The sequence below is a fragment of the Nymphaea colorata genome, chromosome 1 (assembly GCF_008831285.2).
Source record: "Nymphaea colorata isolate Beijing-Zhang1983 chromosome 1, ASM883128v2, whole genome shotgun sequence".
Taxonomy (NCBI): Eukaryota; Viridiplantae; Streptophyta; class Magnoliopsida; order Nymphaeales; family Nymphaeaceae; genus Nymphaea; species Nymphaea colorata.
Window position 1 is genome coordinate 16,701,622 of NC_045138.2, and position 21,805 is coordinate 16,723,426.

Consider the following 21,805-nt stretch of genomic DNA (forward strand, 5'->3'; position numbering starts at 1 on the left):
CTAAAGCGAACCCTTGACTGGGTGAATGAAGTTTCTGTTGGCAGATTGGGACAATCAAAGTCTTGGAAATTGTGCACATTGCATGTGTTGAACCTTAAGGGGCTAGTCAAGTTTTTGTGCCAATGAATGTGTCTTGCATTTGTGCTGATCCATGTAACATAGGTAGTTGAAAAAGGCTGCTACAAGACAAAATATTATGTGAGCGTAAAACTTTGTCATTATTTTTAACTCTAATTTAACGGGATATATATTATCGATATTGAACATATGGATTATGTTATTTCATAAATATATCTGTGTGTATCTGCCGTACTCATGTGCTAACATTTTTCTGAAATTACTGTTGATAATGGTACAACTGTCCTTCCGCTTTCAGACCTGCAGCCGGATCTGCACCTATGCAACTTCGATGCAAAATTTGAGTTGCCAAATCATTATGTTTGCCCTTACCTTGCTAGCAGTCAGATGTAGTATATACAATTTTTTTTTATTTTTTATTTTTATATTGTTAGCAACAAATGCTGACCCTGATGCTCCGATCTCTTTGCTTTCTAGTGAAGGAAAAGAAGAAGATTATGGAGGCATTGGTTCCTTCTTATCCCTTGTTTCTATCAGGCTGGCTGTCGTTTAGAGATCCATAGGCAGTGAAGAAATTTATTAAAATCTCAGAAGACCCAGTCTGAAGCTCATCAGGAAATTTCTCTTGTTCTTAGCCAACGAAAACCGTATAACGTGCTTGGAGTGAGAAAATTGGTTTTTTTATTGTGGCTATTTAAGACCCTGAACAGAGTATTCATTAGTACTTTTCTTGGTATCAATTTGTTTCTCTATATAACCTTGCAGTCGCCGTTAAAAGCTTTTACCGCTGTTACTTTCAGATTTAACGCTCTGCAAGTTATAGTCAGTCACGGAACCACTACGGTAAAAGAGTTTCATTTTGTCCATTCTCATATGTCGTTTTTAAGTGTCTCTCCATGAAGATGGTTTCTTTATTATTGTTAAAAAAAGCCAGTTTACATAAAGCGATAATTACAAAGTATATGTGCGCCTGATGAAAATGGACAACCGTATCACTAATATCATTGAATATGACTCTAATGAAAAAAAAATTCACAATCCACTGATTTCAAATAATTATTAATTAAAAAAATTGTAAAAATATTTTAAAATTTATCAATAAAAACAGTAAGGCTATAAATATCGAAGGGCAGAAGAAAAACGGCTGCCTATATTTTTTACCGCTTAAACTATTATCGAATCGTCTTTTTTTTCCTTTTGAGAAAAAGTTTGACTTTTCGCATTATAGAGCCGTAGTCTAACACACCAAGCTTCGGAATGGAATTTTACCTTCTCACAATTTTGTTTCCAAATTTGTCCTCGTCTCCATCCCTGCCCTCCGGTGCTCCGCCTGTACGCCACTAACGGCGTCATTTTCTCTCGCAGTTTGTGACTGATCATTTGTGGCTATTCATGTAATTTCTGAGACTGTAAGGGTTTTCAACCCATCGCCCATCGGAGCACCACTTGGTTGGTTCCCTTTTTGGGGAAATTCTGCAATTTGTGAAAAAATTCCCTCTTCGCGCTCTTTCTGCTCTCTCCGTCCCTGCCTCTTCCTTGGCTCCCTTTCTGTGAAACCCTAGCTTTACTGGAATACACAGTTCGCTGGTTTCTCTAATGGCGCCGGAGGGACAGTTAGAAGCAATTAAGGTTCGGTTGGTTTCCTTCATTGCCCCACTTTTCACATTTCTTCTGAGATTTGGGGATTTCTGTTTTGTTCAATGTTTTTTTCGTTTTTTTTCTGATTTTAGTTCGTTTTGTTGCTGAAGGGTGCAAAAGTCTTGATGGTTGGTGCTGGAGGCATCGGTTGTGAGCTTCTTAAGACGGTTGCTCTCTCGGGATTCCGAGATATTCATATAGTAAGCTTCTTTTTTTTCCCTCCCCGATATTTTTCTGGGTAGCTTTTTGTGCTTTCGATTTAGTGGGTTTTGGGATTTTTTCCGTTCTACTTCTCTTGCGTCTTGAATTTTTAAAGTACGCGTGGTTGAATTTTCATGAGAAGAATGGTGTCCAGCAGTCGGCGGGTTCATTCTCATGGTTGTTCATGCTTCGTGCTCAGGTGCTGAGAAGAGAGAAATAACATGGGTGACCATGTAATTCTGATTCTCGTAGGAATCTTACTCTCTATTTTAAAGTGACGGAGGACGTGCACTTATTCTTTTGTTTTTTTTTGTTTTTTGGTTTTAAAGCTTGTCTTTTTGCAGATTGATATGGACACCATCGAAGTGAGTAACTTGAACCGACAGTTTCTGTTCCGCAAATGGCATGTGGGTCAGTCCAAGGCTAAAGTAAGTCTCTGATTTTACTGTCACTGACTAAACTAATACGCGTTCTTCTTATTCTCTTCTTAATCTTGGCATGCTGAATAATGCTCTTTCTTGTCTTGAAAAGGTCGCGAGAGAAGCGGTTTTGAAATTCAAGCCTGACATAAGTATTACAGCATATCATGCTAATGTCAAGGATCCAGAGTTCAATGTGGATTTCTTCAAGCAGTTTAATGTAGTTTTGAATGGTCTAGACAACTTAGATGCTCGTCGACATGTTAACCGACTCTGTTTGGCTGCTGATATCCCTTTGGTTGAAAGTGGAACAACGGGGTTTCTAGGACAGGTGATGGACTGTTTATCTAGTCTCTTGGTTTTCAGTTCCTACATCTGTAACTGAGATTATGGTTTTCATTGGCACATGTTTTTTAATCTTCATTCTTCTTTGCGACCTATGTTGATCCGTTCCCTCAGTTGCACATGCTGGGTGTGCTCATCCAAAATTGGATGTTTTATCTTTTTCCTTTTCTTTTTGTCATCACATGTAGCATAATGAGCGGAAAAATGTGCATGGTAGAGACTTATGGCAATCTGAGGAAAAAAAGGGACAAGATTATTGCATGTAGCTTTTAATGTTTCGCATAGATTTGTGGTTCATATTGCAACAAGTTCAGAGTTGCTCATGCAACCTGAGAGCTTCCCAGCAATAATTTCCATGGTTCCTCTGCATTAACGGTATCTTAGGATCTTTTCTAGCAATCAGTCTATTTGGTTTGCAGGTTATTTAAAGTTTAAACTATGGTAAATCTTGAATCTTGATACATTTCAAATGATAACATGATTAGAAATTAATCTATACCCAAGGGCATGCATCCATGTGTAGTAATACCCAGAACGTTTTAGGCACTTCCAGCTAGCAGAAAGGTCAAAATATTACTGTTAAATTATCATTGTGTTGCGCATGAACTGGGTCAAGTAGTTGGTTATATCCTATCTAGCTCCATTTATGCATGTTCGATTTCCATTATAATTGAAAGTTCTACAGGTTACACGTAGGTGCTTTTGCCAGTGTCTTGTTCTTTTCTTCATGATTATGTTAAGGTTCTTTGTGTTACTCTTTTCCCAAGTACATCCTGTTAGTACCTTGAGGCATCCTTGATATGTAAGTCCTTTAATTTATGTTGGGACTTGTGCAAGGTAAAATCGGCTTTACATGGTGACCTGGGTAGGTAAATATCCACAACAACTTCATTCCGAAAGACTAGCCAGGTCTTACAAATTTATTCTGTGGTACCAGTTGGTGATATTGCATTTCTCGTTTTAGCTGCATTAAGTTTGCTTGCTTTTATTATTGTGCGTGGCAACCTGTAGAAGTGTTTTTGCTGCCTGATTTTTTATGATATGTTCTTCTGCTTAAGGTTTTTGCATGACATTCATACTCAAGCAGTGCTAGTTGCTGCAATTTATGTATAGGCTTGCATGTCTGTTGCATGTACAGAAACTGGCAGTCCAAATCATAATTTTAGATTGCTCTGTACACGGATATTATATGCTTGACTCTTTTGCATGGAACAAATTTTGGTTAGCTGATGGTGGATCTAAATCTTTGTGTGTTCTTTTTGTCTCACGTTCAAGTAAGCAGGTCACTGTTCATGTGAAGGGGAGAACAGAGTGCTATGAATGCCAACCAAAACCTACCCCAAAATCCTATCCTGTTTGCACGATCACTAGCACTCCATCAAAGGTGATTAATCTTTCTGATCTCTGTGGTGGTCTGGAGAAAAAAGTTAATTTGCTTGCTCCATTATGCAAATTGTGATAACTGAATAATAAATAATGGAAATGCATAGACATGAACAGTTAGATTTTTTTTTTTCACAAGGTGAAGTCAGCAGTTGCAAAAATAATTATTTTTCATTTTTTATGGTAAAAAAGCATTTACTATGCTTTTATGTGCTTTCTTGAACCTTGGGATATGGAATAATGGAACACTAAAATTAACATGAGCAGATAATATAGGAATTTTTTTACTGAAAAGTCGTGAGCCTAGGGGCATTTCATCTATCTGCTCTGATGCTAAAAAAGAAATTCCATTCAGAAAGATATTCGATGATATTTGTGGAAAAGGAAGATCACATTGGGCGTAGTGGGTTGCTCTTGCATTCAGGTGTTTTCTCCATTTTCCCCCGTTTTGTTTGTGGCATAGCATAAAGATTTATCTATATCTGTTGACGACTTGACGTAATTCCATGATTTATGAAGACTATGTAAAAAATAGACTTCTTTTTCTATAACAGCACAATATAGCTCTTTACATGTGTTTTATTAGGATCTGATATCATATTATTGTATTAAAACATCAGTAGTAAGTGCTCTGGGGTTGCCTATCCCAGTCATAGATATCGTGATATTTTCAGAAATATCACAATAATTAAATAAAAAAAGAAAACAAAAAAATGCAAAAATCACGTTTTTTGGAAGAGAACATGTAAAAATAAATTTATCACATTTTTTTGCTTTTTCTTTTTTAAAATTAATATTATTAAAAACTTAAAACTGAATTTTTATCGTCATTCAAAGCATCATCTTTATTATTTTATCTAGTTTTTTATGTCATTTCATTAATTTCTCATTTATTTTATTTTTACCTAACTTTTAGAATGTTTTTCATTTTTTACAAGATCTGCTGACATTTTCCCAAGAAAACCAATTTTGCCAAAGGAAAATCTGAGAAAAACCTGGCCATTAAAAGCCCAAGAAAATTATTTGTACCATGTCCTATTCCTTCCTTTAAAAGCAGCAGACCATGTATTGACTATAGAAATGATTGCCACCCTATCCTCAGATAGACTCAACATAATTTTCTTGTTATAAACCGTTTTCGATCCATCAAATTGGATGCAATGCGAGCTGTTTTTTTTTTTTTTTTTAAGTTTCCAGTTTTCATTTTTACGTCTCCAGATGATGCGCTTCGGAGGTTCTTATTTGTTACATGAATGATGTAGATAACATCCAACAAATTATTGTGGTCATTTGATGAATTGAACTAATGGTTTTAGACTTTTAGGGCTGGGAATATTACAAATGAATAGTGTGGTGTTTTTGGTGCACTCTCTCCCTATTTACAAGCCTTAGATCAATCGAGATCCTACAAGGATCAAGTTCAAACTTCAAAGTACGTGCAAGCTTTCTATTGTTATACATCTTAAATGACATAATAGTTCGTTCATTCTTCTTTCAAGCATGCATAGGCAAAACAAAATTGTTTCAGAAAATTTGTTTCTCGTTCATACTTACTACTTGAGACTGTTTGTATGTTTAACTCTACATCTCATCTATTGGAACTTGACAAATTCAAAAGTTGCAATCAGGGACTGGGTGCATTGGAAGAACACTCTCATTTTTAATGCATGTGTTTATTTGTGGGTGCATGCGTACCTTGCACTTATTTTAATGCATTGCTTAAAGGAATGGGTGCATTGGAAGAAAATTGTCATTGCTAATTTATGTATTTATTTGTGTGTGGATGCATACAATGCATTTCTGTTAATGCATAGCTTTAGGTTGGCTCTAATTTAATGTTTTGGGCCATTTAAAAACTTTATTTTTGCAGATCAAATGTTAAAGTCTTATTTGGTGTTGCAGTTTGTGCACTGTATTGTATGGGCAAAAGATCTGCTGTTTGCGAAGCTTTTTGGGGACAAAAACCAAGACAATGATCTTAACATACACTCTACCGATGCTACGAACCCATCAAATAATGTTGAAGACGTATTTGAATACAAAGCAGATGAAGATTCTGACCAATATGGTCGGAGAATATATGATCATGTCTTTGGGTATAATATTGATCTGGCTCTTGCTAATGAGGAGACTTGGAAAAATAGGAGAAAGCCAACTCCACTGTATCTCAAGGATGTTATGCCAAAACAGCTTGCTAAAGAGAATGGGAAGTTGGACAAACAAAAACTTGCCGATTCTGTAGCTGTCTCTGCAATGTCTTCCTTGGGATTGAAGAACCCACAGGATATTTGGAACCTTGAAGAGAATACTAAAATCTTCCTGGAGGCCATGAAGCTGTTCATTGAGGGAAGAGAGAAGGTATTGTCATAGTTGTTGGCGTTGCTAAACTTGATACCTGTATTGCAGTTGTTGCTCTTATGGTCCCTTGTTCTGCATGTTTAACCACCACTAAAGTCCTTTTCTGTTTCCAGGATATTGGGAATTTGACTTTTGATAAGGATGACCAATTATCTGTAGAATTCGTTACGGCTGCCGCAAATATAAGGGCTTCTTCTTTTGGAATCCCAATGCACAGTCTTTTTGAGGCAAAAGGAATTGCTGGTAATATTGTGCATGCAATTGCAACAACAAATGCTATTATTGCTGGACTAATAGTCCTTGAAGCTATCAAAGTGCTCCAGAATGATGCAGAAAACTATAGGTTGCCTCCTCACTTTTATTTGCATATGCTTTCCAAACATGGCGGTGTAGTATTGGAGGTTTCTATTTCCTACCTTCATGAAAAAACACTAACAAATAAATGCAAAATTGTAGACCATCATTTGGGGTGCATTCATAATCAGTGGGTTCCAGATGGAGGAAATTTTAGGATTTAGTTATTTCAAAAACATGCAAATTTTTAGGTCCTCATCAAATCCCTTTGCAAGAAATGTATGTGTGAACTGAAGAGTATAGCTGTAGAATGTGTCCTCTTTACTTCATCATAGCAATTGTCTGTCCCAAAATCCAAATGGAGGTTGTGTAAACAAATAAAAACATATTCCTGAGCTTAATGCATGAAAATAATGAGGGATTGGCTCGAGTAGAAAGACCTTTGTTCAAATTTTGGATCTTCTTGTGTTCTGTTTATTGTAGTAGCAATCTTGATACTAAAGAGTGATTTAATTTGTAAGTACTGTAAAAGATAAAGTATTTGATTTCGTCTTTAGTCACAAAAAGCGCATTTTTTTTTTTAAAAACGCAATAAATTAAATTGCTGTTTAAAACTTAAAAAAAACGTGTTAAAAACACGTTTTTTTTGCGGTTTTTCCTTTTTTTCAATTTTTTAATTTTTTTAATGCCAAACAGTTTTTGTTTTTCATTTTCTATTTTTTATTTGTTGTAAATTTACTTATCTTTTGATGTTTGTGTTATTAGTTTTTCACTTATTTTTCCCCCCATTTTTAGTTTTTTTTTTTTTTTTAAAATTTACCGTATTTTTCCCTTTTTTTCAAGGTCACCATATTATACCTGAGAAAAACCTTGCCATTTAAAACTCCGAAACGTTATTTGTAACTATGTTTAGAAGAAGCTCCGGCGAACATTTATATTAAGGTTACAGTCCATTTTCTTTGTGGAAATATAATGGATCCTGACATGTTACTGAATTATTTAATAGACGTTTGTAAGAAAACCTTGTGACAATCTTGTCCCACCATTTTTGGTGGTTCTGCTGATCATTCCAAACCGTCCCACCAAACTCACATTAAATATCCCAGCGTGCATGACTGAACTGCTTATGTCTTGACTCTTGCTTGTGACACATTATCATCGATATCGTACACTATTGATCTTTTGTAGATTGTTTACGTGTAGGATTGACTTTTCTCAGTGACTCTGTATTGCCGAGTATTTTGGTGGACGTCTCTAAGACTGCTTATTTTTATTTGCCATTAAATCTTATTAGCTGTTAAGACAACTTTTAAACTTTTACCGCTCCTGATCTGCTCCCGCAATATGTGCAGAATGACTTATTGCTTGGAACATCCATCAAGGAAGATGCTTCTAATGCCAGTTGAGCCATTTGAGCCTAACAAATCTTGCTATGTGTGTTCTGAGGTGACCTCTTAACTAGTTTCTGATCCTTTTATGTTGTGCCTTAGTGAATATGCTAAATGGGCAAACATCTGATACTTGTTTGAAACTAGAATCCTTTGTCGCTCGAGGTCAATACTTTAACTACAAAGCTTAAGGATGTCGTAGAGAAAATTGTGAGAAGCAAACTTGGAATGAATTCACCAATGATAATGCTTGGTGCATCCCTTATTTTTGAAGTTGGTGATGATCTTGATGAAGATGAGGCTGCTAATTATGCTTCAAACCTTGAAAAGGTGAATAATTGGTGTCTTCGTTGCTTAGTTTCCAGTTTTTTAAATTTTCATCTCCGCGAACTTCATAGAGGTTGGTTTCCTTCAGGTCTTGGCTAAACTTCCAACTCCAGTAACTAGTGGCACAATGCTCAAAGTTGAGGATCTTCAACAAGAATTGTCATGCAACATCAATATCAAGCACAGGTTTCTTTTCATTTGCTTCTTTTGGGATGATATTAACTTATCTCTGTCAGGTTGACCTTGTTGTTGGGACTTGTTTCATATAGAGATTTTCACTTTTGTTTCATCTATAATTTTTATTATGAAGTATTTTCATTACCCTCTTTGCATTGCCATTTCGAGTGGCAATTGTGTTCACAGTACTTGCTGCTTTTATGTGTAACATTAGAATGTGCAAATGTGAAATTTGGGAAAAATAAGGTGTTAGATAGTGTATAGCAGTGTCACAAATATCACCGTTTTTTCTCCAAAAAAGTGAAAAAATGGGAACATAGATAAAAACAAGTACGTTAAAAAATATTATGATATTGTGAAGAAAACATCAACATTAAGATGCTGTCTTTTCCATTTTTTTTTTCAGAAAGATGTTTTGTAATGTACTTTGAATTTATTGAGGTTTATTTAACATTTTAAAATATAAAATAAATATTATGGTTTTTTGTCGATGCTTTTGAAAGAGCTTTTGTAGAAAAACTTCAATCTCAACAGAGTTTCTATTGATATTTTTAATTTTTTAGTTCTTGAGATTTCTCTGTGAAAAGCACGTTTCCTGATTTATACCTTACGAAAACCTCACTAGCAAAAACCTGAGGTCAATTTTTATGACAGTGATATATGTCGGAAATTTTTGATGTACTGGTTATATCATTTCAAGGAGGGGGCGACAACTTGCATCTGAGGTGCTTTTAGTATGGCTCTACGTTCAATTATTCACAATGTTGCTCGCGTAGTTTACAGTTTACACATTTTACCCCTTACATTCGTTCAAATTGCAATTTCATAAATCATTATTATTTGCACAGGCATCATACACATGCTTTTTCTGTTTTGCCTGATGTTTCTGATGAAATATTCCGGTGCATCTCTCTTAATTATTGAACATATATCAATTAGTGGGATCTCGTGCCTTTTTGGAGGTTTTGATTTCTGCTTTAAACCAGTTTTGCTGTTTATTACATGGGGAAAATTTCCTTCAATTTTAAAGGAAATTAGGTTGTGATATTGCAAATTGTGATTTGCCTTCATGTTCTTTGTGCAATTAACTATGTTAGGGATGAATTTGATGAGGAGAAGGAACCTGACGGGATGGTTCTCTCCGGATGGATACAACCAAGCGAGCGGCAAACCCAGACCACCAACAATGGAGAAGCGACATCAAATGCTCCAGCAAGCACATCATCTCCTGATGATTCTGATGACCTTGAAATACTCGATACTGAGCCAATTACACTCAGCGGTAATAAGAGAAAGGTGGCTGAAATATCAATGACAGGAGACTCTGGTCCTTTCAAGAAGTCGTCTGCTACAACTAACTCAATTGTTGTTGATATCGAAAATGAGAATGGGCAGCCTGCTTTAGATGCTGCCGATGATGATGTAGTCGTTATGGTTCATGACGAGTCTGTCCATAGAAAGAAGGCAAGGTCACAATAGTTTCTTACTACATTCCTGGTTGTGGGCGCTGCCCACTATTTTTTGTAATATGCCTGTAAAATCTAGTTCTTATTCACAGAGAGAGAAAGAGAGAGAGAGAGAGAGAGAGAGAGATTCCGTTAAACCTGTACCATAGTTGACAAGATGCTGATTTTGTTGTCAATTTATTTTCTTGGAATGGCGGATGCCATAGTAACTTAATTCTCATTGTATCTGTTAGCGCCACAAATGGCTTTAGTGGGGACTTGTAACCAGGATGGAATGTAATCCCTTATTTTGATCAAATACTTCCTGACGTTATATAGAAATGCCTTAACTTTTCTCTGTGGCACTTGTTTCTCAGATCTGTTGATATTACTGTGATTTTAGTGAGATGGTCTTTAATTTATTCTGGACAGGCTTCTCTTTTCGTTCTTCACTATATTTTAACAAGATAGGCAAACTTCTCATTTGTCCTTGATTATATTTGACTTTTCTGATTTGAGATGGAATTACGCTAGAAACTGAACAATTGGCGCTTGGATCTGTTAGTTCAAAAGCTTGCTTCGTCTTGGTCTGCCGGTCATGTTGAACCTAGTTGACCTTCGTTCCTCTAGGCGTTACGATCCCGAACCCGATATGCCTTGTGCAAGCTTTTGTTCTATAGATGTAAACAAGCGATTGATTTGTCTTCGTATGGATATGTTTAGTATAATTTATTTTATTTGTATACCAGGTTAATCACTTCATATGCACTGTTTGATTCACATTTTAATTCATTGAAAAAATTAATAGGAAACAAATTCATAGTTGTGGGGTATTTCTACATGGTGCAGAAAAACATTAAGATTAAGCCTTCTTAGTGCATGAAAACAGCAAATGGATCACATTAGGGTTGCGGATTTCTTTCAAGTTTCGGTGCTACCATATCATAATGTTAGCCTCTCTCGCTCTACGTATACCTGTTCTGCGGGCTAGAGCTGAACTTGTGTTTTATGATTCATTCTGATATCAATGTCCGTGTTCTTAATAATGTTGTTAGCTCTCTCATGTATTGAGTTGGGATGGCCATTTGTCTTTCTCTCTCGTTGTAGATATAATATAGCATGGTTGCGTTATTTTGAACAACAAAAAGTGCTTGCTTTCGGAAGCGGATTCTTTAGCTATTCTCCATCTCAACTGAGAAACAATCAGAGTCAGCAAGAAATAAAGTTGCAGAAGTAGATCTTCGATGTAACCTTTCTGGGGAATAGGTCCCCTTCTGTAGAGGCAAATCTGTACAAGAAAATTTTAACCAAATTACTTCTTGTATGCAGAATCAAAATCTGTGATCAAATTCCTCGCCTCCTGTAGTGTGTGCATCTCCGCAGCTTCCAGATTGAGATACGAACAATTGTTAATAATCACATTACTCCGTGACCAGCGCTTGAAAATTCCGCTGGTGCACAAAATAATCAGGTTTCTTCAATCAATCTACACGCCGACGCAAGGCCTGCAAGGGGTGCTCAACACCAGCCTGCAAGCAGGAGGAGGCAGGAAGAGGCTCTCATTGCTGCTGTATTTCTTCCTCCTCTTTGCACAACGATACTCAGGCTTCTCAAGGTCCTCAACACAATTAACGTCAGAAATGCACGAAAAGGACTGCGATCTACCCGAAAAATACTTGGAAAGCCCTCTTCTGCACAAAATCAAGGATGCCCATAATCAGAATCACAATCATGATCATAAAAAAAAATCACCCACCGACACAACTCACGTCCAAACCAAGACCACCAAGAAACAGAAAAAGAAGAAAAGTATCGGCGCCATCAATTCTTACTTGCGGGGAAGGAAGGTCCTGAGTGAGCTCATGTCGAGGGCATCGGACTCCCCCCATGATCATCTTCATGATCAATCTGCAGGTGGTCTGCATGCGTCTCAGCGGCCATGGAGGTGGGAAAGGAATCGTATCTGTCCGTCCTGCTCTGAATGTTGGAAACTAGGAATACGGAAGCAGAGGTTGAGGAGAGAGTTCTTAAAGCTTGGGGATCAACCCGACGGTCGAGAATCGAGGAGCTTTGGATAGGAACACACACGTCACAGGGATGTAGGCGAGCCGTGTTGGGGGATCAAGATTTGTGGGTGGAGTTGTTTTCCAGCCTCAAGATTATCGAAAAGGACATGCCGTGGCTTCCATCCACATCCTCACCTAAACCTGCTCCGGCTCACTAGGTCAGCCTCTTCCAGATAGTCTCGGTTTTCGTATTGATTCGGTTTATCGACACGTATCGGTCAGAGATTTTTTTTTTTTAAAAAAAATTCTTACGCTTTAAAACATAATTATTAAATATCTCAAACTATTTAATCCTTAAATATAAATAATATCGTAAGATCTGGATCGGACGGGAATATGTGGGCTCGTAACCGAGACGGTGCGTATGCATCATCGGCACCGATATTTTTTTTTCACGTTCTTTTTGTGATATTTATCCTGAAACCGTTGCGGTCAATCAGGAACCAGGAGAATTTGCTGAGATCGCCATCGATTTGGTCTAAAAGAGAGGAGGGCCGTTAATCTGATCTACACTAAATGGCTTTTTCTTATCCATTCTTAGATGAACTCTGATAATCCATAATAGAGTTGGGGGTTGAAAGGGGAATTGATTTGCAATTCTGCCTTGTTTGAGTAAGTCGGCTGGAGGAATATTTCATCTTTAAAGAATGTTTAACAGACTCGTGTAGGCAACTGCCCACACCAGTCACCATGTGGCTATGCCATTGCGGTCGTAGAGTCCGAAATTAATTTTTGGTTGAAGGACACTAATGCAGCTTTAAATTTTAACCAATATGTAAATAAGTAAATCTCTAAATATGTATTAATATACAAATAAGAGATTTCTGTAGGATTGTATGGGCAATTGCCCACACAAGCCTACATGTACCTCCACTGCTGTAGCAGGGACAAAAAGACTTTGGAACCACTTACTATGTGTTCTGGTGTCCTAGAGGAGATGTTAAAACCAAGAGAATCTTTGTAATAAACTTTGAAGAAATTCTTTTCCATGAAAAAAAAAGTCTAATTGCACTTATAATTCTTGTGAAGAAAAAGAAATGTGCAGAAAAATGTGCGTGGTCTTCCATTTATGGCAGACCACTTTTCTGATACAGTACTGTATGCAAAAACAGTAGACAAATCTTGGGCACCCACACTAATAAGGATATTAGGTCCTAAATGGTACCGTTTCTTTGTCATTTTTTAGGGAAATTCCCCATAGAAATGACGAAATATTATTTAGAAAATTCAGATGCTAATTATTTATATAATATAAAAGGAAATTATAGATTCAGCAATATTGCTTTCATGTATATACATTTTTATTAGTCACCTAATTCAAATTCAAACTTAAATTCAGATCACATGGGGAGTCAGATTATGGAACAATAATATGAATTTATCTTAATTTTTGAACAGATTCATGAGACACTCACAAATTATTTCTACTCTCAAACTTGTTTTTGAGAGACACTCACAAATTATTTCTACTCTCAACCAACCTTGTAAGGGATGCACAACTGCCTCTCACCCAAAATTTCAGGCTATATTAGATCTTAGGTCCTTAATTTCTTTTTTATTTGAAAGTTGCATTGGTTACACCATAATTTTGCAACCTTTTCAACCTAAAATTCATCCACCCCACCTTTTCCCAAACTTGAGATCCATGAACTCGAGATATAAAATCTTAAATCCATGTTTCTCAAATCTAAATGGTCCCCTATGATAATCAAGCACTTCTTGATTTATTTATATCTTGTCAATATATTATTGAGGGTCCGGATGGGTCCACGTGCGTCACTAAAAAAAAAAAAATTGGCCCAAAATTTCCAAAAGCGTCAAGATCACATCAACATGACCTGTTTCCACATAGGAAAATGGATTTGTGGCCCTTGATGTCCTTAAGTTTAAAAAAAAAAAAAAAAATTAGAGTCACTATACATATGCCCACACACACACACACATATATATATATATATATATGAGGAGAGAGAATAATCCAAATTCACGCTTAATTGTCATAGGCAACCTAAAACAACATGTGGCTCCAAAGGAAGTCCACTTGGTATTGGTCCCAAGAAGAAAAGCAAAAGAATCAGCACAGCGTAATGTGGCTCAACCTCAATCATATAAATCCCTTCATCAGCACATTGGAATAATCCTTTGACATTATTGTGTTCTTCCTTGAAGATGCATCAAGGACACCTTGATAGTGTCACGCCAAATCCTCCCAAACACGGCCCCGAGTCCAGACCCGATTAAGAAAAACTCAAAATATTTAATTATAATTTGATTTTGGAGAATTTTGACTGTAAACCATGATCTGGACCTAGAAGCTGGATATTAGATCATTTTATTTAGGATGTATAGACACAAGGGCCCCAAAAAAAATGAACGGCTTAAAATTTCTGATTCTTTATAAGTTATAAATTTTTACCCAAATGCCTAAATTAAAAAAATATATATACAAGCTATCTGCTTAGTTGGGGCGCATGAATTTTCGTGGTTCAAAACCGATAAATGGGTCGCAGATCAATATGGTTGGATTATAATCAAACCTTATTAATCTCCTATCTATATTTATTTACCGAGTTTTTGAACCATATATGCATCTACGGTTGGAACTTAAAAAATAAAAAACAGCTTTTGGGATGAAATTGCAAAAAACTGACACAGATAAAGACATGCATGTGAGGCTGCAAAGAAGAAGAAAATTTCGAATAATAGAGAGTATAATTCGTGTTCTTTTTGCTTGATCCCTGGCGTCTGCTTCCTCAAGGCATCTCCATTATTGTCACTGCTTTTGCAGGAGTGCACCGTGCGTCAGACTTGACAATGAAAATTTCTCTCTTCTTTTTTTATTTTTGGCAGAAAAATTGAAAAAAAAAGTTTTTTTAATGGGCAAAAAATAAAATAAATCTAACAGATATAGACAAATATTCAACATCTCCTCTTCTCTATTCTTAGAAGTAACATATGTGTCTGTTGAGATCCTTAATGATCCACAAAATCAAATTAAAAAAAAATTAGGCTTCAATGGAGAAGATTATGAAATTAGTTGGTAGCCTATTTATTATATGAAAAACATCACAAGCATGGAAAAATATTTTGGTGCTTCTTTGGTCCCTACTATGATTACAACCAGGCAATTAGGTACTGGATCCTGATACGGACCCAATTAATCTTGGATTTCACTGTCCAACTAAGAATACAGAGAATCCATATCCATATCATATTCCATCATAGGATTCAATTTAAATGAAATATACCGAACAAAGCTGTTGGTTATGTAAGCATTCGCATATTTTTTCAATGGCTAGAGTAATGCTCAGATAGATAGCACCTCTGATTTCCACTTGAGGAAAGAACATAGTGACGCCGCCATCTTCACACTGTGGCCCACGCAGCAATTGGAATGAGATGCTTTTGCACCATATTCGTTTTGGAAGCTCAACTACTCTGTATGTGTGTGTGTGTTGGCAAATGTGCATGAATGCATGCAAAATACATTGTGGTAGTTTGTGTGAGCACACGCTTGCATGCACATAGGAACATGTGTGTGTCAGTGGCGGAGCTACATGATGACCGTTGTGGGCAGTTGCCCCACACGAGTCTCTTAAAAGTTTTTTATTTTTAACTGAGCATTTTAAACATTTATCCTTAAATATATATAAATGCCCCACCATGTGACTATTTTTAAACGAGCACCCCTCCAACCAATTTTTCTGGCTCCGCCACTTTTTGTGTGCGTGTGTGTGTTAGGTTGGGGGGCGGAGGACACTATCGAAGCTAGAAACTTTTTTTGGAGGGGCACTAATTCACATATTTTTATATTTGAAGGAGCACTTATATATATATAACAAAGTAAATATTAAAAGACCTTAATATAAAAACCAAAGAAAGTTGAGGGGCAGGTGTGGGCAGTTGCCCACACCAGTCTATATGTGGCTCTGCCGCTGGCGGGGGAGGTGTGCTGGAAATGGGCAAAGTTAACTATCAGATTTGACAGTGATGTTCTCGAGATGTTAAACTCTTGATCTCCAACAACCTGAAGATCTCAACTCCGACTCCATAGCCAAGTGAACGAGCTTAAGTAGATAGTTGTGCAGTTTATGATAGTTGCTCATATCATTTTGGAAGAATGTCAACTCTAAAAGGCCGTTTGACAATAGTAAAAGTGTTGTTATTTCCATGTATCTCTTCAAAAAATGAGGCAGATTCATTGAACAAACATCATTAACCTCCTCTTCACCTTTTTTTTTTTTTTTTACTTTTATAATTGACAAAGTTACCAAGTTATTAGCCGTCAAGATCCAGCTTCTTATGTAGAATTTGTCAAAATCTATAAGAATTTAGAGTGCTAGAATCGTTTATGGCTCTGGATTAGAAGTTTGTTTATTACATGCAAAGAGAAGCGAAATATTGGTCAAAAGCTTGTTATTAATATTTCAGCTTCATCATTAATATCAACAATTTCCATCCTTTTAATCTTCCTACTTGTCACTGATCAATTACATCCATGGCTGTTGGTTGGGCTGGGCTTGAGATCCACTACTATAACACTGATGTTATCCCTGCTGCCTCTGTGGAGGGCAAGGGTGGTCAGGTACTGAGCTGCCACTCTTGCCGCTGGGACCTCCTGGCCTTCTCCCATTCTAGCGCTGGCATTCCGGCGACGGCATTGCCGGAGACATCTTCGAGCGATTTCACAAGCTTCATCGTTGGTAATCACATCCCATAATCCATCACTAGCAAGAATGAGGCACTCATCATCGTCGCTTCGCTTGGTGACAGTGACTTCCGGCACCGGAATAATCCAGGGTTTCAAATATGCGTCACCTGCAGCAGGAAATTTCCATTAGATTAAAAGATACCAATATCAAATTACAAGATTGAACATGATTCTGTGTGAAATTTTGAAAGTGGTAAGCATGAAATCATGCTATTATAAATTGATTATTGAATGATTAACAATAAGCAGTGATGTTGGTCTTCTTCTATTCTTGTTGCTGGATCCAATTTAGAACCATATAAATCCAGCTAAATTGAAGACAAATGTGAAAATCGATAATCATAAGAGAAACAATGAAATAAAATCTAAGATTGAACAAGTAAATACCAATTGCTCTTGACATAGAAAGAACCCCACAAACTCGAACTCCGTCCCAGTGGATGATCCTCCCTCCTGCTTCCTCAATCCTTGTTGCTTCGTCTTCTCTATCAGGCTGCAAACAGGTACAGTGAGATCAGGAGCAAATTTAGAAGCCATGTGCAAGAAATGAATGCTGTAAACAAATAAAAAATATTTATTTGAAAATTTATCATGTTTTCTAAAATATTGGGATAATTTGGTTGCCTAATTTAGCGATTAGTTCATATCATTTTTGTTTGTGACATTCAAAATATGCGGCTACATGTATTAGAAAACAAAATCATCTTTAGTTCATGAATCGTGTCCTGCTAATAACTTTAGGATTCATGAACTATGGTGCGCCGGCTTAATGTTGCAAAAGATTAAGCTCATGGATATGATCAGGCTTCACATGTTAACGTATGCGTTTCTTTTGAATGTCGAAGCCTTTATATTGTTCAATTTAGTTACTGAGTTTTCATGGATTCCAGTAACATTAGTCGTATTTCTTCCAGCATTTGATTGTTGGATAATGTTTTTAGAAAAAGATGGTCCTTATTTTGAAGCATAATAAGTTAACGTGTTTCAAAACAAACATATAATCATGATAATATTCTTTCTTTCTGAAGAATTTATTCATTTAAAAAGATTCTGACATCTTGGCATCTTTTAATTCCTTCTTCACCTTAAAATGCTTAGAAGGGAAAATTTTTACAACTCCTAAGTGTGTTTTTTTTTTGCTGAACACTTTTTTTTCTTCGTATACAAGCTCCCAGTTGAAGCAAAAAAAAAAAAAGAAAGACATATCACAAACATCAAATACATATAAATCCTATCATCCTCCAATCTTGAAAATCTTTATTTTTTAATCTATCTAAATGAGTATTCATTCAAACAAAATTTCCATAGACCTAATGTGCATTTTCTGAAAAAAAAAAAGATTATTCACATAATTAAAGTACAAGAGATTGTTGAGAACTATTATAAAAATATTACAAGGAAAATTTTTTGAAAAGGAAACAAGCTACCCACTTTATGGTCCAGAGAGAGCGGCATGGGCTTCCTGCCCCTGCATAGGACTGCCCTAGAGTCCCCACAGTTTGCAACAACTATGTGAGATGAGAAGACCACAGCAACCACAGCAGTTGATCCAACAGTCTCCATTTCAACTCCCCCAAGAGCTCTCACTTCACTGTCAACTTTGCTGAAGCAGTTGGTTGATGCCTCTTCCCATGCCTGCTGTGACTCCCACCTGCTCGGATCCATGGACCCTGAAGCCCTAGCTTCAGTATCCTCCATCACCTTCTTCAATTCATCGAGCAATGCCGCATGCAGCCGCCGGCGGCAGTGGTCGGCGACCTGCGAAAACCGCCACCAGTTGATTGATTCAGCAATGATGCATGCAGTCATGGACAAGGTGGGCAGATCCAGTTTGGTTTCGGTTCCAGGATGAGTTTTGGATCTGACTGGATCTAAGAATGTGAGTTCCTCGTATAAAGTAGAACTTTGTGGAAAGAATAACAGAAAAAGATGAAAAAGAAAAAGAAAAAGAAGGGTGAATAGGAAAAGTGTCCCGACCTTTGGGACAAAATCTTCTGTTTTCCTGCCTTTTGAAAATGTTCAAAGTGTGCTTGTGAAGTTTTCTGAAAAATGCTTCACTTTAAAATATGTGGATGCGACCCTAAAAACTTACTATTTGATGCCTGGGCAGTGTTTTTAGCTATTTAAAAAAATATTAACTTTTACTTTTTTACTTTTTTTGTTAAAAAAAATCTTTGTTCTAATTTAATGTTAGATTTCATGATCTAAGATCCTTATAATCTAGTGCTTGAAGATAGAGCTCTTGTTGTCGGAACATCTCATCTTTTCGGGGTCTATAATTAAGATGCAGAATGTGCACAATGGTAACTTAATTTTCTAATTTTCACATAACCAAATAATTAAACCAACTGCCCTTCAATCAATAGGCTGTTTACTCCAAAATTATAGATATGCAATAGTAAAAATGGTTACCTGAGACCCACCGTGACCGTCATAGACACCACAAAAATCAGCCCCTGACATGAAGTTTGGAATGGTTAGAACAGTGTCCTCCATCTCTGGCCTCCTCCCCTTCAAAGAAACACACCCAAGGTGCACACCTAGTTGTTCATCATTGTTCATAGAGTCCTCTGCAGAAGAAAAAAGAGAAAAGTTTATATCTTGATCAAACAATGATATATATATATATATATATATATATATATATATATATATATATATATATATATATATATATATATATATATAGAGAGAGAGAGAGAGAGAGAGAGAGAGAGAGAGTCATACTTGCAAAATCACCCTCAGAAGGTGAAGTTTTTGTGCTCAGTTTCAGGCACCGAATTGATGATTTCTTACACCTCACGACGTTAGTTGTTGCTAAAGTCTCCTCCATACTAACAATTTGTTAATTTGATCCGTTCTACAGCTGAAGAGAAAGTGAAAAGAGATACAAGGAGAAGGATCAACAGTGGCAGTTCAAAGGACGATATCTTTGCAACTGGCTAAGGGAAGAAGAAGGCAAAAACCAACAATTCTTTACCTCTTCTAACTTGATACAAAAAAGCTACTTGGTAGTGTCTAGAAGAGCTAGAAATCCTGATTTTTGAGTGTGAGGAGGAGGAGAGGAAGTGAGTAGAGCTGAGCGATGGCTGCCATTGAAGGGGAGGGCCATATAAAGGGGTGAAGGGAATCATGGAATGTTCTAATCTTCCATGGGAAGAAGGTGGCAGGCTTTTTCGCATTTCATTTTGTTACAAGATGCTCTTTGCCTTTCCGACATGTCTTTTTCTCGCAAAAATGTTTGACATTTTGTTCTACATATATTAAAAAGAGATTAAGCCCGGGATTTGTTTTGGATTAAGCCCGAATTTCGGATTAATCCCGGACAAACAGAAGGGATCAGTCAAAGAGGCAACTAGCACAAAACATTCTCTGGTGTGAGTATCATCTCTAAGAATGTTTTTTTTCTTATCTTTCTTTTATGTCTCATTTTATCTTAAATTTTTTAAAAATGTCAATGTTTGGAACGCCATCAAGATGACACAGTGGTGGAGCCAGAAACTTTAATTGGTTGGATTAATAAGGGTAAACAATGGAATTTCATTCTCTAAGGGGTCATTTGCAATAGGGTCACTTTATAATTGTCCCACAAATTTACCTCAAAAATTGGCCCAGTTTCATGAAACACTAGAGTTATTATTTCATAAATCTGTTCAAATTTTTAGGGCAAATTCATGAAACATTCATATAGTGTTTTTCCTGTCAAACTATCTATAAAGAGCTATTTGACACCTACGACAAATTGTAACTATCTAATGATTCTGCTCCAACATTTGGATTAGATTTATGAAACCATGAAACTATGTTTCAAGATTCTGCCCCAATTTTTAAGTCAGTTTCACTAGACAACAACAATTTTGTTACTGGTACCAAACGGTCTTTAGAAAATCGTTTGGCAGTTCAACAGTATGAGTGTTTTATGAATCTACCTTAAAGATTGAGACAAATCCATAAAATACTAGAAGGTACCCATAAATCTGCCCAAACTTTAGGACAAAGTTATAGAACACTCATAAATTGTTCCATTTGATTAACAACTTGGAATAGAAGAGAGACAAGTGGAACAAGTTATATGTTAACGGTCTTAGTTTGCCAACTTATTTCACTAATGCAGCTAAATTGGTTGGGAATCGGGCAATAAGATTAAAAAATCATTCCTACAAACGTAAATGGAAAAAAGTGTAAAATCTAATTACAAAATATTGTTTTTAAAATATTTTAGAAGAATATTCATAAGTTGACACTTGATGTTCTTGAATTTGACACTGAATTGAATGGGCTTGCCACCAAATTCGGGTTTATTCTTCATCTTAATATCTGGTTCAAAGAAGATATTCAATCTTATTTCTGTTTATGTATGTGCTTCAAATATTTCACTTATTTCGATTTATGTATTTGCTTCAAATATTTTGCCTTGGTTAGTCTATTGATGTGTTTAACCTAATTGACTTCCTTTTTTTCCAATCAACATGGGATGGTTGCTAGGTATTCAATTTTTATCCTTCTTTGCGTCATCAGCTCAGCCGGGTTCTTTACTGCGACCGGTGCATTCTATGGGTTTCAAATGGTACCATCGTAGCTCTGGACCTTATAGACAAGAAAAGTGAGAGAAATTTCATCTCTCACTTGAGCGGTGGAATACTCTTCTTACTCACCTAAAAATCATATTGTTTCATTGACAAAAAGACCAATGCTGAACATAACTCTTGCATATCAGAAAAGTAGTATTTTCTTTGATGAGTGTTGGGCATAGGGTCGTTTGACAATAGAAATGGTAATAAACTCTTTCATGTCATGGAATATTATATTAAGTGTTCCATGAATGTACTTTATCTTTAATATACTTACGTGTAATAGTTTATTATTATTCTCATTATCAAATGCCCTCATAGAAATGTAAACAGTTTGGACTCCCAGACCAAACTGAGAGCTTTCACAGACCAGTTTAGTCTCATATAATTGGAAACATGAACCT

The 21,805-nt window shown here is 36.4% G+C and overlaps 2 protein-coding genes and 1 long non-coding RNA gene across 5 annotated transcripts; 1 reads left to right on the forward strand and 2 right to left on the reverse strand.

The window, feature by feature from the left end:
• The first annotated feature begins 1,072 nt into the window (after positions 1-1,072).
• On the forward strand, positions 1,073-10,418 carry LOC116253380 (SUMO-activating enzyme subunit 2). Of its 3 annotated transcripts, XM_031628177.2 has the most exons (11): positions 1,073-1,707; positions 1,827-1,916; positions 2,262-2,345; positions 2,449-2,667; positions 3,964-4,065; positions 5,967-6,422; positions 6,536-6,765; positions 8,069-8,162; positions 8,252-8,434; positions 8,520-8,617; positions 9,706-10,418. In XM_031628177.2, the coding sequence occupies exons 1-11, from the start codon at positions 1,675-1,677 to the stop codon at positions 10,085-10,087; spliced, it is 1,971 nt and encodes a 656-aa protein (XP_031484037.1). In that variant the 5' UTR covers positions 1,073-1,674; the 3' UTR covers positions 10,088-10,418. The 3 variants fall into 3 exon arrangements, with proteins under 3 accessions (XP_031484037.1, XP_031484052.1, XP_031484060.1); XM_031628192.2 differs by lacking the exons at positions 1,073-1,707; positions 1,827-1,916 and adding an exon at positions 2,098-2,165; XM_031628200.2 differs by lacking the exons at positions 1,073-1,707; positions 1,827-1,916 and adding an exon at positions 2,162-2,165 and having other exon boundaries at positions 2,247-2,345.
• Positions 10,419-11,204: 786 nt separating this feature from the next.
• On the reverse strand, positions 11,205-12,203 carry LOC116267287 (uncharacterized). Its single transcript, XR_004175561.2, has 2 exons — positions 11,886-12,203; positions 11,205-11,744 (listed from the first exon to the last, which is right to left on the reverse strand). It is a non-coding gene; the product is annotated as an uncharacterized LOC116267287 (long non-coding RNA).
• A 4,375-nt stretch (positions 12,204-16,578) lies between these two features.
• On the reverse strand, positions 16,579-19,905 carry LOC116265876 (protein phosphatase 2C 53-like). Its single transcript, XM_031646849.1, has 6 exons — positions 19,811-19,905; positions 19,558-19,696; positions 19,243-19,400; positions 18,262-18,588; positions 17,218-17,323; positions 16,579-16,937 (listed from the first exon to the last, which is right to left on the reverse strand). The coding sequence occupies exons 2-6, from the start codon at positions 19,661-19,663 to the stop codon at positions 16,606-16,608; spliced, it is 1,029 nt and encodes a 342-aa protein (XP_031502709.1). The 5' UTR covers positions 19,664-19,696; positions 19,811-19,905; the 3' UTR covers positions 16,579-16,605.
• Positions 19,906-21,805: the final 1,900 nt, after the last annotated feature.

What these genes read in the sequence shown, in the direction of transcription:
- LOC116253380 (XM_031628177.2), top strand. Translation starts at nt 1,675, where the DNA reads ATGGCGCCGGAGGGACAGTTAGAAGCAATTAAG. An exon ending in AATGATGCAGAAAACTATAG is followed by an intron (nt 6,766 to 8,068) that starts GTTGCCTCCTCA and finishes CAATATGTGCAG; the next exon opens with AATGACTTATTGCTTGGAAC. An exon ending in AACATCAATATCAAGCACAG is followed by an intron (nt 8,618 to 9,705) that starts GTTTCTTTTCAT and finishes TAACTATGTTAG; the next exon opens with GGATGAATTTGATGAGGAGA.
- LOC116265876 (XM_031646849.1), bottom strand. Translation starts at nt 19,663, where the DNA reads ATGGAGGAGACTTTAGCAACAACTAACGTCGTGAGGTGTAAGAAATCA. An exon ending in TTCTGAGGGTGATTTTGCAA is followed by an intron (nt 19,401 to 19,557) that starts GTATGACTCTCT and finishes TTTCTTCTGCAG; the next exon opens with AGGACTCTATGAACAATGAT. An exon ending in CGCTCTCTCTGGACCATAAA is followed by an intron (nt 17,324 to 18,261) that starts GTGGGTAGCTTG and finishes ACCTGTTTGCAG; the next exon opens with CCTGATAGAGAAGACGAAGC.